The 17,035-nt window shown below is 47.8% G+C and overlaps 1 protein-coding gene across 1 annotated transcript; it reads left to right on the top strand.

The window, feature by feature from the left end:
• The first annotated feature begins 286 nt into the window (after positions 1-286).
• LOC136809044 (putative peptidyl-prolyl cis-trans isomerase) lies at positions 287-3,925 on the top strand. Its single transcript, XM_067065618.1, has 4 exons — positions 287-598; positions 1,863-1,953; positions 2,807-2,994; positions 3,655-3,925. The coding sequence occupies exons 1-4, from the start codon at positions 401-403 to the stop codon at positions 3,781-3,783; spliced, it is 606 nt and encodes a 201-aa protein (XP_066921719.1). The 5' UTR covers positions 287-400; the 3' UTR covers positions 3,784-3,925.
• The last annotated feature ends 13,110 nt before the right edge of the window (positions 3,926-17,035 follow it).

The following is a 17,035-nucleotide window of genomic DNA, read 5'->3' on the forward strand; positions in this document are numbered from 1 at the left end:
TTGCGATTTTTATAACATTATTTGAATAAAACCATGTCATTTCTTTTTGAATTTGGGCGCAAAGAAGTGAAACGTTTAATAGCCTTTGGTGTCAACGGTAAACAAACTGATAAACACATTCAAACCGGTAGTCTTCAACAGGCTTTTCAATAGCTTGACTTTATTTAATTAATGCAATAATTAAGCTTTTCGCGCTGTTCCGACAAAACGTCCTTCATAAAACAAGCTACGTAACATCCGTTTGTGCCACGTATTTCCATGGTTGTAAGGATTAACTAAAATGTTGAACTGATAGATCAATAAAGTATTCAGTGAGTGAGACCATTTTGCACACACGAAGTTGGTTAAATTTGAAGACACTTCATCAAATCGCCACAATATTATCATTTTTAATTTCAAGATGGTCGCTACACATGTTCTCTCATTTTTCCTGATTGGGCTTACAGCCTTCTGCAGTGCTGATTTGTATACGGTCACAAAGAAAGTTTATTTCGACATTACCATCGATGGCAAAGATGAAGGAAGAATTGTTATGGGATTGTATGGAGAGACAGCTCCAAAAACCGTTAAAAACTTCTATGAACTTTGCACAGGACAGGTACTTTATGATAATTTGGTTTTTTATATATATATTTTGGTGCTTGATGAGCTCACCCAGTTACCCCCCAATTCACGTATCAACGCAATTCCTTTTTGAAATTTATGTGATCCCGATTTATCAAAATTTGAAAATCGGGAAAACTTTCATACAAATTGGGATAATCGGGGAAAATATTACAGTCCACACATTCACGCATCGAAAGTTCGCCTTTTACGCCTCAACCTAATTTCACGCATTCACGCAAAAGGCCTTTTCACTCAACTACGAAAACCGTTGATATTCTAAAGTCACTAGGAGCCCGAGTGGGAGTGTGAGTGGTCTAACATTATTCACATTGTTTCTGATTTTCTACTTGATTTATATCAACTTTCTGATAGATCGGAATTAGTTGTAGTAAGTTCTTGGCCATGCCCTATAAATGCTGAAAAAGCGTTTTTAGTTCTTTCAGAACGACGAAGGCCCATACACAAGACGACTCAATTCAATTAAGTTTTACATACACTTCTGAAATTTGAAGCGGTTTGAAATCTATTCAGAGCTTTTGGAAATTTCAACAACGCGAGGCTGCAGAATGTGACTCGTCTGATGAAAATCTCATTACAACGGGTGAACTGAAATATAACACCCTTGTCTCTGTGACCCACTGGCCACCCCAGTGAAAAAATCGCACAAAAGCTCAAAACAGGGCCGTTCTTTTAGCTTTTATTGGGGAAAATTGTCACCCCTGTGAAAAATGGGAGTTTCTCTTTAACCACAGTGGATAAATTTAAAATTTAAAATAGCCACTTCACTGAAAATATGATGAAAATATGAATCGATCGACCCACAGCAGTTTTGAATTACACCCCCACTGAGCTTTTGGTAACCAGTGACAGGAGTGTAATATAGGTACACGCTTTTTTTTTATAAGAATGGTGTTTTTTCATTTCATCATGGATATTCTTAACTTTTTGGCGAAAATCATCCAAAAATATTCTTACGGTATTCTTAGGTTAAGATCGAAATTGGCATTCTACAGGTTAAACTGCATTAAAAATGGCTTCTTAGGTTCAGTTGCTAAATTCCACGATGGTGATAATCTTACCATATTCTTAATTATTTGGCCATTTTCATCATGGACATTCTTATAAAGTGTATTCTTATAAAAAAAAACGTGTAATTGGTTTCTAAGAAACAGCAGTCGATGATTTTTATTTATTTTTTCTTAAAAGAAAGAATTATGCTAGCTTAAGACTAACAAACTATATATCCATGTTTTTAGAATGGTTATGGATACAAGGGCAGCAAGATTCATCGCGTCATTGCTGATTTCATGATGCAAGGAGGTGACTTTTCAAGTGGTGATGGAAGTGGTGAGATTTTCAGTCATCTTCCTTTGCGTTTAAGTGAAATGCTTTTCTTGAGTGTAATTGTACAATCATCAAAAATGGAGAGTACATTGGTTTAAAAGTGGTAAGAAGTAAATGACGCCAATAACGAGCATTTTTAGATTCTCAGGAAATGAACTCCGTCCAAGAAAGTTTGAGAACTTCTAGATACCATTATAACGGTTTCTGATGAAATCTGAAATTATAGACTTTAGTACGGTTCTATCAAATTTGGTCAACATCAATATTGTTTTGCCCAGAATTGGTGCAAAACTAGGCAATAATGACGTCATCATAAGCTGTTCCAGGCAAAAAATTATGGATCATGAATTCATGAATTATTATTATTGTTATTTGTATTATTTTTAAAACTTATGAATTTCTGCTCAATTCGTATTTTTGGAGTTAGCAATATTTTATTTTTTAGATGCACAAACTTTAAGGCCAATTATCTCATGACTGGAGAGCTCTAAATACACAAAGTTTGTGTTCATTTGAAAGCTCTTTCCACTTCAGAATGTTTTCTGTAAGTATGTCATTTAGAAGTTTTAGAAAAAGGTCCTATGAATGAAAATTAACGACGCTTTTAAAACCGTTCCAAAAGTCATGAAGTATGTCCGCAGAACACTTAAACACCCCTGTCTCTGTACCCCAGTGGGTTATCAAAAGCTTGGTGCGGGTGAATGGTTTAACTCTGAGCCTATGAGGCTAAAGTAGATAACTGTTCGGGTGTATTTATCATTACTTTAGAATCTTTCTCATCTCTATTTCATGAAAATGTGATTAGTTTTCATTAATTAAACTTGAAGCTGAACACGAAATTACCATTGATTTTCAGGTAGCAAAAGCATTTACGGAGAAAGCTTTAAAGACGAGAACTTTAGCATCAATCACACAGTATCAGGACTTATTTCCATGGCCAATGCTGGACCAGACACAAATGGATCACAAATCTTTATCACTTACGTAAAGTGTCCATGGCTAGATGGACGTCACACTGTTTTTGGAGCCGTTTTGGAAGGAATGGTAGGTATTTTACTCTTTGTGATTAGCATACCACGGTAAATCTATAAAAAACTTTTTCTGTTTGTCCGTCCCATCATCTTTTGCTTTTATTACTCTTGCACATTGATTACAGTCATTAACATAAGGAAAAGTAATAACTTTCAAGAATTGAGAATTAGAACACAAAGGATTTTGGGATTGAAACTCGGTACAAGTACAAATAATTATGACGTGTGTAAAATGGAGCGCTATAGCATACCGTCGCGAATCTAAAAATAAACATTGATTTTTATGTTTGACTGAAATTCAATCCCATCACCCTTTGCCTTTATCACGCTTGCACGCAAATTACATTCAATTACAAAGAACAAGTAATAACTTTCACGACTTTTGAATTAAGACGAAAAGGATTGTGGGATTGAATTTCGGTCAAATGAGAGAAGTAATAATCATGACGTTTACATGACGAAGCGCTACTAGAACTTACTATATATATTATAAAATTACCAAAAAAAGACCCACATAACCACACAAATTGATCAAGGTTAGCAAGTAAGCTTTTAATCTTCCGAATTATAAAAGGAAATTTTCAAGTCTTGTTTATTACGAATTTGAAATTTTTTATTGTCATTAGTTTTTTAGCACAATTAGGATTATTTTCAAATGTTAATAATTTTTCAGGATATTGCACGTAAAATCGAAAGAATTTCAACTGGAAAACGCGATCGTCCAACAAAGGATGTTGTAATCAAAGACTCTGGTGCTTTGGCACTCAATAGACCTTTCGTCCACGTGCCAAAAGAACTATAAAAACAAATGGGTCCCTAAATATGACATAGAATCATTTTAAATTATATTTACTACAAATAGGTTATGTTAGCAATTTTTTAAATTGTAATTTTAAATTGTATTTTCCTGTTGAAAATCAAACATAATATTTTTTTCATAATGACATCATTGCATTAAAATTTTGCTGCAATTTAATTTTGCAGTCCAAGAAAACTTTTAGTTGATTATTGTATTTCTTTTTGCAAAAAAGACTGAAATATTTTTTTTTCAGTTGACCCAAAAAAGTTTTATTTCCTTGCATTTTAATTTTGTGACCGAGCCCCAAAACTGTATATATTCTTTCATAAGTTGACATGATATGCAATGAATTTTTGGAGATCTCTATTTCCCCACTATGATTAAGTTCTGTACCTAGAACACTTTACTTTGCCCCTAAGTAAATTATAATTAAGAACAAAATGCAATAGGAGATATCTATCTGACGCCACAAAACTTAGAAAATAAGAACGAATGGATGCTATTTTCTTTCTCCTATATGACTACTCGTGTAACTCATGTCCAAAAGGCCGTAACTGAAGCACATGAAACAAAAAGCCTTAAACCACGACATAAATTTGATACATCTCTGGTCCAAATATAATTTCAAGTTTTATGACCTCATTTAAAACTAGAAAAGATGAGGATCGTAAACATCCAAAACATATATGTCTCAATAGCTGTATCCAGCTGAATGCCATCAAAAAGAGGGGTTCTACCAGTGAAATGTTGATCAGATAGAATTATATCTCACTTTGGCTACGTCATCATCTGTTCAGATTCTCTTTGTCGAAAGTGATTATTGGTCGTTCGGCTGTTAACTTGTGGTTCAAGCCCACCCGGGACGCGTTGCAATGGGGACGGATAGCTCCTCTTTGACGGTAGAGTTGACGTATGTAACTTCACAGTTAATGGCCTTTCAAAGCAGTGGTCTCTAATGCATGTCTCCGTGGCGCAATTGGTTAGCGCGTTCGGCTGTTAACCGAAAGGTTGGTGGTTCAAGCCCACCCGGGGACGCGTTGCAATGGGGGACGGATAGCTCCTCTTTGACGGTAGAGTTGACGTATGTAACTTCACAGTTAATGGCCTTTCAAAGCAGTGGTCTCTAATGCATGTCTCCGTGGCGCAATTGGTTAGCGCGTTCGGCTGTTAACCGAAAGGTTGGTGGTTCAAGCCCACCCGGGGACGCGTTGCAATGGGGGACGGATAGCTCCTCTTTGACGGTAGAGTTGACGTATGTAACTTCACAGTTAATGGCCTTTCAAAGCAGTGGTCTCTAATGCATGTCTCCGTGGCGCAATTGGTTAGCGCGTTCGGCTGTTAACCGAAAGGTTGGTGGTTCAAGCCCACCCGGGGACGCGTTGCAATGGGGGACGGATAGCTCCTCTTTGACGGTAGAGTTGACGTATGTAACTTCACAGTTAATGGCCTTTCAAAGCAGTGGTCTCTAATGCATGTCTCCGTGGCGCAATTGGTTAGCGCGTTCGGCTGTTAACCGAAAGGTTGGTGGTTCAAGCCCACCCGGGGACGCGTTGCAATGGGGGACGGATAGCTCCTCTTTGACGGTAGAGTTGACGTATGTAACTTCACAGTTAATGGCCTTTCAAAGCAGTGGTCTCTAATGCATGTCTCCGTGGCGCAATTGGTTAGCGCGTTCGGCTGTTAACCGAAAGGTTGGTGGTTCAAGCCCACCCGGGGACGCGTTGCAATGGGGGACGGATAGCTCCTCTTTGACGGTAGAGTTGACGTATGTAACTTCACAGTTAATGGCCTTTCAAAGCAGTGGTCTCTAATGCATGTCTCCGTGGCGCAATTGGTTAGCGCGTTCGGCTGTTAACCGAAAGGTTGGTGGTTCAAGCCCACCCGGGGACGCGTTGCAATGGGGGACGGATAGCTCCTCTTTGACGGTAGAGTTGACGTATGTAACTTCACAGTTAATGGCCTTTCAAAGCAGTGGTCTCTAATGCATGTCTCCGTGGCGCAATTGGTTAGCGCGTTCGGCTGTTAACCGAAAGGTTGGTGGTTCAAGCCCACCCGGGGACGCGTTGCAATGGGGGACGGATAGGCTCCTCTTTGACGGTAGAGTTGACGTATGTAACTTCACAGTTAATGGCCTTTCAAAGCAGTGGTCTCTAATGCATGTCTCCGTGGCGCAATTGGTTAGCGCGTTCGGCTGTTAACCGAAAGGTTGGTGGTTCAAGCCCACCCGGGGACGCGTTGCAATGGGGGACGGATAGGCTCCTCTTTGACGGTAGAGTTGACGTATGTAACTTCACAGTTAATGGCCTTTCAAAGCAGTGGTCTCTAATGCATGTCTCCGTGGCGCAATTGGTTAGCGCGTTCGGCTGTTAACCGAAAGGTTGGTGGTTCAAGCCCACCCGGGGACGCGTTGCAATGGGGGACGGATAGGCTCCTCTTTGACGGTAGAGTTGACGTATGTAACTTCACAGTTAATGGCCTTTCAAAGCAGTGGTCTCTAATGCATGTCTCCGTGGCGCAATTGGTTAGCGCGTTCGGCTGTTAACCGAAAGGTTGGTGGTTCAAGCCCACCCGGGGACGCGTTGCAATGGGGGACGGATAGGCTCCTCTTTGACGGTAGAGTTGACGTATGTAACTTCACAGTTAATGGCCTTTCAAAGCAGTGGTCTCTAATGCATGTCTCCGTGGCGCAATTGGTTAGCGCGTTCGGCTGTTAACCGAAAGGTTGGTGGTTCAAGCCCACCCGGGGACGCGTTGCAATGGGGGACGGATAGCTCCTCTTTGACGGTAGAGTTGACGTATGTAACTTCACAGTTAATGGCCTTTCAAAGCAGTGGTCTCTAATGCATGTCTCCGTGGCGCAATTGGTTAGCGCGTTCGGCTGTTAACCGAAAGGTTGGTGGTTCAAGCCCACCCGGGGACGCGTTGCAATGGGGGACGGATAGCTCCTCTTTGACGGTAGAGTTGACGTATGTAACTTCACAGTTAATGGCCTTTCAAAGCAGTGGTCTCTAATGCATGTCTCCGTGGCGCAATTGGTTAGCGCGTTCGGCTGTTAACCGAAAGGTTGGTGGTTCAAGCCCACCCGGGGACGCGTTGCAATGGGGGACGGATAGCTCCTCTTTGACGGTAGAGTTGACGTATGTAACTTCACAGTTAATGGCCTTTCAAAGCAGTGGTCTCTAATGCATGTCTCCGTGGCGCAATTGGTTAGCGCGTTCGGCTGTTAACCGAAAGGTTGGTGGTTCAAGCCCACCCGGGGACGCGTTGCAATGGGGGACGGATAGCTCCTCTTTGACGGTAGAGTTGACGTATGTAACTTCACAGTTAATGGCCTTTCAAAGCAGTGGTCTCTAATGCATGTCTCCGTGGCGCAATTGGTTAGCGCGTTCGGCTGTTAACCGAAAGGTTGGTGGTTCAAGCCCACCCGGGGACGCGTTGCAATGGGGGACGGATAGGCTCCTCTTTGACGGTAGAGTTGACGTATGTAACTTCACAGTTAATGGCCTTTCAAAGCAGTGGTCTCTAATGCATGTCTCCGTGGCGCAATTGGTTAGCGCGTTCGGCTGTTAACCGAAAGGTTGGTGGTTCAAGCCCACCCGGGGACGCGTTGCAATGGGGGACGGATAGCTCCTCTTTGACGGTAGAGTTGACGTATGTAACTTCACAGTTAATGGCCTTTCAAAGCAGTGGTCTCTAATGCATGTCTCCGTGGCGCAATTGGTTAGCGCGTTCGGCTGTTAACCGAAAGGTTGGTGGTTCAAGCCCACCCGGGGACGCGTTGCAATGGGGGACGGATGGCTCCTCTTTGACGGTAGAGTTGACGTATGTAACTTCACAGTTAATGGCCTTTCAAAGCAGTGGTCTCTAATGCATGTCTCCGTGGCGCAATTGGTTAGCGCGTTCGGCTGTTAACCGAAAGGTTGGTGGTTCAAGCCCACCCGGGGACGCGTTGCAATGGGGGACGGATAGCTCCTCTTTGACGGTAGAGTTGACGTATGTAACTTCACAGTTAATGGCCTTTCAAAGCAGTGGTCTCTAATGCATGTCTCCGTGGCGCAATTGGTTAGCGCGTTCGGCTGTTAACCGAAAGGTTGGTGGTTCAAGCCCACCCGGGGACGCGTTGCAATGGGGGACGGATAGCTCCTCTTTGACGGTAGAGTTGACGTATGTAACTTCACAGTTAATGGCCTTTCAAAGCAGTGGTCTCTAATGCATGTCTCCGTGGCGCAATTGGTTAGCGCGTTCGGCTGTTAACCGAAAGGTTGGTGGTTCAAGCCCACCCGGGGACGCGTTGCAATGGGGGACGGATAGCTCCTCTTTGACGGTAGAGTTGACGTATGTAACTTCACAGTTAATGGCCTTTCAAAGCAGTGGTCTCTAATGCATGTCTCCGTGGCGCAATTGGTTAGCGCGTTCGGCTGTTAACCGAAAGGTTGGTGGTTCAAGCCCACCCGGGGACGCGTTGCAATGGGGGACGGATAGCTCCTCTTTGACGGTAGAGTTGACGTATGTAACTTCACAGTTAATGGCCTTTCAAAGCAGTGGTCTCTAATGCATGTCTCCGTGGCGCAATTGGTTAGCGCGTTCGGCTGTTAACCGAAAGGTTGGTGGTTCAAGCCCACCCGGGGACGCGTTGCAATGGGGGACGGATAGCTCCTCTTTGACGGTAGAGTTGACGTATGTAACTTCACAGTTAATGGCCTTTCAAAGCAGTGGTCTCTAATGCATGTCTCCGTGGCGCAATTGGTTAGCGCGTTCGGCTGTTAACCGAAAGGTTGGTGGTTCAAGCCCACCCGGGGACGCGTTGCAATGGGGGACGGATAGGCTCCTCTTTGACGGTAGAGTTGACGTATGTAACTTCACAGTTAATGGCCTTTCAAAGCAGTGGTCTCTAATGCATGTCTCCGTGGCGCAATTGGTTAGCGCGTTCGGCTGTTAACCGAAAGGTTGGTGGTTCAAGCCCACCCGGGGACGCGTTGCAATGGGGGACGGATAGCTCCTCTTTGACGGTAGAGTTGACGTATGTAACTTCACAGTTAATGGCCTTTCAAAGCAGTGGTCTCTAATGCATGTCTCCGTGGCGCAATTGGTTAGCGCGTTCGGCTGTTAACCGAAAGGTTGGTGGTTCAAGCCCACCCGGGGACGCGTTGCAATGGGGGACGGATAGCTCCTCTTTGACGGTAGAGTTGACGTATGTAACTTCACAGTTAATGGCCTTTCAAAGCAGTGGTCTCTAATGCATGTCTCCGTGGCGCAATTGGTTAGCGCGTTCGGCTGTTAACCGAAAGGTTGGTGGTTCAAGCCCACCCGGGGACGCGTTGCAATGGGGGACGGATAGCTCCTCTTTGACGGTAGAGTTGACGTATGTAACTTCACAGTTAATGGCCTTTCAAAGCAGTGGTCTCTAATGCATGTCTCCGTGGCGCAATTGGTTAGCGCGTTCGGCTGTTAACCGAAAGGTTGGTGGTTCAAGCCCACCCGGGGACGCGTTGCAATGGGGGACGGATGGCTCCTCTTTGACGGTAGAGTTGACGTATGTAACTTCACAGTTAATGGCCTTTCAAAGCAGTGGTCTCTAATGCATGTCTCCGTGGCGCAATTGGTTAGCGCGTTCGGCTGTTAACCGAAAGGTTGGTGGTTCAAGCCCACCCGGGGACGCGTTGCAATGGGGGACGGATGGCTCCTCTTTGACGGTAGAGTTGACGTATGTAACTTCACAGTTAATGGCCTTTCAAAGCAGTGGTCTCTAATGCATGTCTCCGTGGCGCAATTGGTTAGCGCGTTCGGCTGTTAACCGAAAGGTTGGTGGTTCAAGCCCACCCGGGGACGCGTTGCAATGGGGGACGGATAGCTCCTCTTTGACGGTAGAGTTGACGTATGTAACTTCACAGTTAATGGCCTTTCAAAGCAGTGGTCTCTAATGCATGTCTCCGTGGCGCAATTGGTTAGCGCGTTCGGCTGTTAACCGAAAGGTTGGTGGTTCAAGCCCACCCGGGGACGCGTTGCAATGGGGGACGGATGGCTCCTCTTTGACGGTAGAGTTGACGTATGTAACTTCACAGTTAATGGCCTTTCAAAGCAGTGGTCTCTAATGCATGTCTCCGTGGCGCAATTGGTTAGCGCGTTCGGCTGTTAACCGAAAGGTTGGTGGTTCAAGCCCACCCGGGGACGCGTTGCAATGGGGGACGGATGGCTCCTCTTTGACGGTAGAGTTGACGTATGTAACTTCACAGTTAATGGCCTTTCAAAGCAGTGGTCTCTAATGCATGTCTCCGTGGCGCAATTGGTTAGCGCGTTCGGCTGTTAACCGAAAGGTTGGTGGTTCAAGCCCACCCGGGGACGCGTTGCAATGGGGGACGGATAGCTCCTCTTTGACGGTAGAGTTGACGTATGTAACTTCACAGTTAATGGCCTTTCAAAGCAGTGGTCTCTAATGCATGTCTCCGTGGCGCAATTGGTTAGCGCGTTCGGCTGTTAACCGAAAGGTTGGTGGTTCAAGCCCACCCGGGACGCGTTGCAATGGGGGACGGATGGCTCCTCTTTGACGGTAGAGTTGACGTATGTAACTTCACAGTTAATGGCCTTTCAAAGCAGTGGTCTCTAATGCATGTCTCCGTGGCGCAATTGGTTAGCGCGTTCGGCTGTTAACCGAAAGGTTGGTGGTTCAAGCCCACCCGGGGACGCGTTGCAATGGGGGACGGATGGCTCCTCTTTGACGGTAGAGTTGACGTATGTAACTTCACAGTTAATGGCCTTTCAAAGCAGTGGTCTCTAATGCATGTCTCCGTGGCGCAATTGGTTAGCGCGTTCGGCTGTTAACCGAAAGGTTGGTGGTTCAAGCCCACCCGGGGACGCGTTGCAATGGGGGACGGATGGCTCCTCTTTGACGGTAGAGTTGACGTATGTAACTTCACAGTTAATGGCCTTTCAAAGCAGTGGTCTCTAATGCATGTCTCCGTGGCGCAATTGGTTAGCGCGTTCGGCTGTTAACCGAAAGGTTGGTGGTTCAAGCCCACCCGGGGACGCGTTGCAATGGGGGACGGATGGCTCCTCTTTGACGGTAGAGTTGACGTATGTAACTTCACAGTTAATGGCCTTTCAAAGCAGTGGTCTCTAATGCATGTCTCCGTGGCGCAATTGGTTAGCGCGTTCGGCTGTTAACCGAAAGGTTGGTGGTTCAAGCCCACCCGGGGACGCGTTGCAATGGGGGACGGATGGCTCCTCTTTGACGGTAGAGTTGACGTATGTAACTTCACAGTTAATGGCCTTTCAAAGCAGTGGTCTCTAATGCATGTCTCCGTGGCGCAATTGGTTAGCGCGTTCGGCTGTTAACCGAAAGGTTGGTGGTTCAAGCCCACCCGGGGACGCGTTGCAATGGGGGACGGATGGCTCCTCTTTGACGGTAGAGTTGACGTATGTAACTTCACAGTTAATGGCCTTTCAAAGCAGTGGTCTCTAATGCATGTCTCCGTGGCGCAATTGGTTAGCGCGTTCGGCTGTTAACCGAAAGGTTGGTGGTTCAAGCCCACCCGGGGACGCGTTGCAATGGGGGACGGATGGCTCCTCTTTGACGGTAGAGTTGACGTATGTAACTTCACAGTTAATGGCCTTTCAAAGCAGTGGTCTCTAATGCATGTCTCCGTGGCGCAATTGGTTAGCGCGTTCGGCTGTTAACCGAAAGGTTGGTGGTTCAAGCCCACCCGGGGACGCGTTGCAATGGGGGACGGATGGCTCCTCTTTGACGGTAGAGTTGACGTATGTAACTTCACAGTTAATGGCCTTTCAAAGCAGTGGTCTCTAATGCATGTCTCCGTGGCGCAATTGGTTAGCGCGTTCGGCTGTTAACCGAAAGGTTGGTGGTTCAAGCCCACCCGGGGACGCGTTGCAATGGGGGACGGATGGCTCCTCTTTGACGGTAGAGTTGACGTATGTAACTTCACAGTTAATGGCCTTTCAAAGCAGTGGTCTCTAATGCATGTCTCCGTGGCGCAATTGGTTAGCGCGTTCGGCTGTTAACCGAAAGGTTGGTGGTTCAAGCCCACCCGGGGACGCGTTGCAATGGGGGACGGATGGCTCCTCTTTGACGGTAGAGTTGACGTATGTAACTTCACAGTTAATGGCCTTTCAAAGCAGTGGTCTCTAATGCATGTCTCCGTGGCGCAATTGGTTAGCGCGTTCGGCTGTTAACCGAAAGGTTGGTGGTTCAAGCCCACCCGGGGACGCGTTGCAATGGGGGACGGATGGCTCCTCTTTGACGGTAGAGTTGACGTATGTAACTTCACAGTTAATGGCCTTTCAAAGCAGTGGTCTCTAATGCATGTCTCCGTGGCGCAATTGGTTAGCGCGTTCGGCTGTTAACCGAAAGGTTGGTGGTTCAAGCCCACCCGGGGACGCGTTGCAATGGGGGACGGATGGCTCCTCTTTGACGGTAGAGTTGACGTATGTAACTTCACAGTTAATGGCCTTTCAAAGCAGTGGTCTCTAATGCATGTCTCCGTGGCGCAATTGGTTAGCGCGTTCGGCTGTTAACCGAAAGGTTGGTGGTTCAAGCCCACCCGGGGACGCGTTGCAATGGGGGACGGATGGCTCCTCTTTGACGGTAGAGTTGACGTATGTAACTTCACAGTTAATGGCCTTTCAAAGCAGTGGTCTCTAATGCATGTCTCCGTGGCGCAATTGGTTAGCGCGTTCGGCTGTTAACCGAAAGGTTGGTGGTTCAAGCCCACCCGGGGACGCGTTGCAATGGGGGACGGATGGCTCCTCTTTGACGGTAGAGTTGACGTATGTAACTTCACAGTTAATGGCCTTTCAAAGCAGTGGTCTCTAATGCATGTCTCCGTGGCGCAATTGGTTAGCGCGTTCGGCTGTTAACCGAAAGGTTGGTGGTTCAAGCCCACCCGGGGACGCGTTGCAATGGGGGACGGATGGCTCCTCTTTGACGGTAGAGTTGACGTATGTAACTTCACAGTTAATGGCCTTTCAAAGCAGTGGTCTCTAATGCATGTCTCCGTGGCGCAATTGGTTAGCGCGTTCGGCTGTTAACCGAAAGGTTGGTGGTTCAAGCCCACCCGGGGACGCGTTGCAATGGGGGACGGATGGCTCCTCTTTGACGGTAGAGTTGACGTATGTAACTTCACAGTTAATGGCCTTTCAAAGCAGTGGTCTCTAATGCATGTCTCCGTGGCGCAATTGGTTAGCGCGTTCGGCTGTTAACCGAAAGGTTGGTGGTTCAAGCCCACCCGGGGACGCGTTGCAATGGGGGACGGATGGCTCCTCTTTGACGGTAGAGTTGACGTATGTAACTTCACAGTTAATGGCCTTTCAAAGCAGTGGTCTCTAATGCATGTCTCCGTGGCGCAATTGGTTAGCGCGTTCGGCTGTTAACCGAAAGGTTGGTGGTTCAAGCCCACCCGGGGACGCGTTGCAATGGGGGACGGATGGCTCCTCTTTGACGGTAGAGTTGACGTATGTAACTTCACAGTTAATGGCCTTTCAAAGCAGTGGTCTCTAATGCATGTCTCCGTGGCGCAATTGGTTAGCGCGTTCGGCTGTTAACCGAAAGGTTGGTGGTTCAAGCCCACCCGGGGACGCGTTGCAATGGGGGACGGATGGCTCCTCTTTGACGGTAGAGTTGACGTATGTAACTTCACAGTTAATGGCCTTTCAAAGCAGTGGTCTCTAATGCATGTCTCCGTGGCGCAATTGGTTAGCGCGTTCGGCTGTTAACCGAAAGGTTGGTGGTTCAAGCCCACCCGGGGACGCGTTGCAATGGGGGACGGATGGCTCCTCTTTGACGGTAGAGTTGACGTATGTAACTTCACAGTTAATGGCCTTTCAAAGCAGTGGTCTCTAATGCATGTCTCCGTGGCGCAATTGGTTAGCGCGTTCGGCTGTTAACCGAAAGGTTGGTGGTTCAAGCCCACCCGGGGACGCGTTGCAATGGGGGACGGATGGCTCCTCTTTGACGGTAGAGTTGACGTATGTAACTTCACAGTTAATGGCCTTTCAAAGCAGTGGTCTCTAATGCATGTCTCCGTGGCGCAATTGGTTAGCGCGTTCGGCTGTTAACCGAAAGGTTGGTGGTTCAAGCCCACCCGGGGACGCGTTGCAATGGGGGACGGATGGCTCCTCTTTGACGGTAGAGTTGACGTATGTAACTTCACAGTTAATGGCCTTTCAAAGCAGTGGTCTCTAATGCATGTCTCCGTGGCGCAATTGGTTAGCGCGTTCGGCTGTTAACCGAAAGGTTGGTGGTTCAAGCCCACCCGGGGACGCGTTGCAATGGGGGACGGATGGCTCCTCTTTGACGGTAGAGTTGACGTATGTAACTTCACAGTTAATGGCCTTTCAAAGCAGTGGTCTCTAATGCATGTCTCCGTGGCGCAATTGGTTAGCGCGTTCGGCTGTTAACCGAAAGGTTGGTGGTTCAAGCCCACCCGGGGACGCGTTGCAATGGGGGACGGATGGCTCCTCTTTGACGGTAGAGTTGACGTATGTAACTTCACAGTTAATGGCCTTTCAAAGCAGTGGTCTCTAATGCATGTCTCCGTGGCGCAATTGGTTAGCGCGTTCGGCTGTTAACCGAAAGGTTGGTGGTTCAAGCCCACCCGGGGACGCGTTGCAATGGGGGACGGATGGCTCCTCTTTGACGGTAGAGTTGACGTATGTAACTTCACAGTTAATGGCCTTTCAAAGCAGTGGTCTCTAATGCATGTCTCCGTGGCGCAATTGGTTAGCGCGTTCGGCTGTTAACCGAAAGGTTGGTGGTTCAAGCCCACCCGGGGACGCGTTGCAATGGGGGACGGATGGCTCCTCTTTGACGGTAGAGTTGACGTATGTAACTTCACAGTTAATGGCCTTTCAAAGCAGTGGTCTCTAATGCATGTCTCCGTGGCGCAATTGGTTAGCGCGTTCGGCTGTTAACCGAAAGGTTGGTGGTTCAAGCCCACCCGGGGACGCGTTGCAATGGGGGACGGATGGCTCCTCTTTGACGGTAGAGTTGACGTATGTAACTTCACAGTTAATGGCCTTTCAAAGCAGTGGTCTCTAATGCATGTCTCCGTGGCGCAATTGGTTAGCGCGTTCGGCTGTTAACCGAAAGGTTGGTGGTTCAAGCCCACCCGGGGACGCGTTGCAATGGGGGACGGATGGCTCCTCTTTGACGGTAGAGTTGACGTATGTAACTTCACAGTTAATGGCCTTTCAAAGCAGTGGTCTCTAATGCATGTCTCCGTGGCGCAATTGGTTAGCGCGTTCGGCTGTTAACCGAAAGGTTGGTGGTTCAAGCCCACCCGGGGACGCGTTGCAATGGGGGACGGATGGCTCCTCTTTGACGGTAGAGTTGACGTATGTAACTTCACAGTTAATGGCCTTTCAAAGCAGTGGTCTCTAATGCATGTCTCCGTGGCGCAATTGGTTAGCGCGTTCGGCTGTTAACCGAAAGGTTGGTGGTTCAAGCCCACCCGGGGACGCGTTGCAATGGGGGACGGATGGCTCCTCTTTGACGGTAGAGTTGACGTATGTAACTTCACAGTTAATGGCCTTTCAAAGCAGTGGTCTCTAATGCATGTCTCCGTGGCGCAATTGGTTAGCGCGTTCGGCTGTTAACCGAAAGGTTGGTGGTTCAAGCCCACCCGGGGACGCGTTGCAATGGGGGACGGATGGCTCCTCTTTGACGGTAGAGTTGACGTATGTAACTTCACAGTTAATGGCCTTTCAAAGCAGTGGTCTCTAATGCATGTCTCCGTGGCGCAATTGGTTAGCGCGTTCGGCTGTTAACCGAAAGGTTGGTGGTTCAAGCCCACCCGGGGACGCGTTGCAATGGGGGACGGATGGCTCCTCTTTGACGGTAGAGTTGACGTATGTAACTTCACAGTTAATGGCCTTTCAAAGCAGTGGTCTCTAATGCATGTCTCCGTGGCGCAATTGGTTAGCGCGTTCGGCTGTTAACCGAAAGGTTGGTGGTTCAAGCCCACCCGGGGACGCGTTGCAATGGGGGACGGATGGCTCCTCTTTGACGGTAGAGTTGACGTATGTAACTTCACAGTTAATGGCCTTTCAAAGCAGTGGTCTCTAATGCATGTCTCCGTGGCGCAATTGGTTAGCGCGTTCGGCTGTTAACCGAAAGGTTGGTGGTTCAAGCCCACCCGGGGACGCGTTGCAATGGGGGACGGATGGCTCCTCTTTGACGGTAGAGTTGACGTATGTAACTTCACAGTTAATGGCCTTTCAAAGCAGTGGTCTCTAATGCATGTCTCCGTGGCGCAATTGGTTAGCGCGTTCGGCTGTTAACCGAAAGGTTGGTGGTTCAAGCCCACCCGGGGACGCGTTGCAATGGGGGACGGATGGCTCCTCTTTGACGGTAGAGTTGACGTATGTAACTTCACAGTTAATGGCCTTTCAAAGCAGTGGTCTCTAATGCATGTCTCCGTGGCGCAATTGGTTAGCGCGTTCGGCTGTTAACCGAAAGGTTGGTGGTTCAAGCCCACCCGGGGACGCGTTGCAATGGGGGACGGATGGCTCCTCTTTGACGGTAGAGTTGACGTATGTAACTTCACAGTTAATGGCCTTTCAAAGCAGTGGTCTCTAATGCATGTCTCCGTGGCGCAATTGGTTAGCGCGTTCGGCTGTTAACCGAAAGGTTGGTGGTTCAAGCCCACCCGGGGACGCGTTGCAATGGGGGACGGATGGCTCCTCTTTGACGGTAGAGTTGACGTATGTAACTTCACAGTTAATGGCCTTTCAAAGCAGTGGTCTCTAATGCATGTCTCCGTGGCGCAATTGGTTAGCGCGTTCGGCTGTTAACCGAAAGGTTGGTGGTTCAAGCCCACCCGGGGACGCGTTGCAATGGGGGACGGATGGCTCCTCTTTGACGGTAGAGTTGACGTATGTAACTTCACAGTTAATGGCCTTTCAAAGCAGTGGTCTCTAATGCATGTCTCCGTGGCGCAATTGGTTAGCGCGTTCGGCTGTTAACCGAAAGGTTGGTGGTTCAAGCCCACCCGGGGACGCGTTGCAATGGGGGACGGATGGCTCCTCTTTGACGGTAGAGTTGACGTATGTAACTTCACAGTTAATGGCCTTTCAAAGCAGTGGTCTCTAATGCATGTCTCCGTGGCGCAATTGGTTAGCGCGTTCGGCTGTTAACCGAAAGGTTGGTGGTTCAAGCCCACCCGGGGACGCGTTGCAATGGGGGACGGATGGCTCCTCTTTGACGGTAGAGTTGACGTATGTAACTTCACAGTTAATGGCCTTT

This window comes from Clytia hemisphaerica, unplaced genomic scaffold (genome assembly GCF_902728285.1).
Source record: "Clytia hemisphaerica strain Z4C2 unplaced genomic scaffold, Clytia hemisphaerica genome assembly, whole genome shotgun sequence".
Classification (NCBI taxonomy): domain Eukaryota; kingdom Metazoa; phylum Cnidaria; class Hydrozoa; order Leptothecata; family Clytiidae; genus Clytia; species Clytia hemisphaerica.

Excerpts from the sequence above, each read along its gene's own strand:
- LOC136809044 (XM_067065618.1), top strand. The coding sequence starts at position 401 with ATGGTCGCTACACATGTTCTCTCATTTTTCCTGATTGGGCTTACAGCC. Across the intron at positions 599-1,862 it reads ATGAACTTTGCACAGGACAG|AATGGTTATGGATACAAGGG; the intron begins GTACTTTATGAT and ends CCATGTTTTTAG. Across the intron at positions 1,954-2,806 it reads TTCAAGTGGTGATGGAAGTG|GTAGCAAAAGCATTTACGGA; the intron begins GTGAGATTTTCA and ends ATTGATTTTCAG.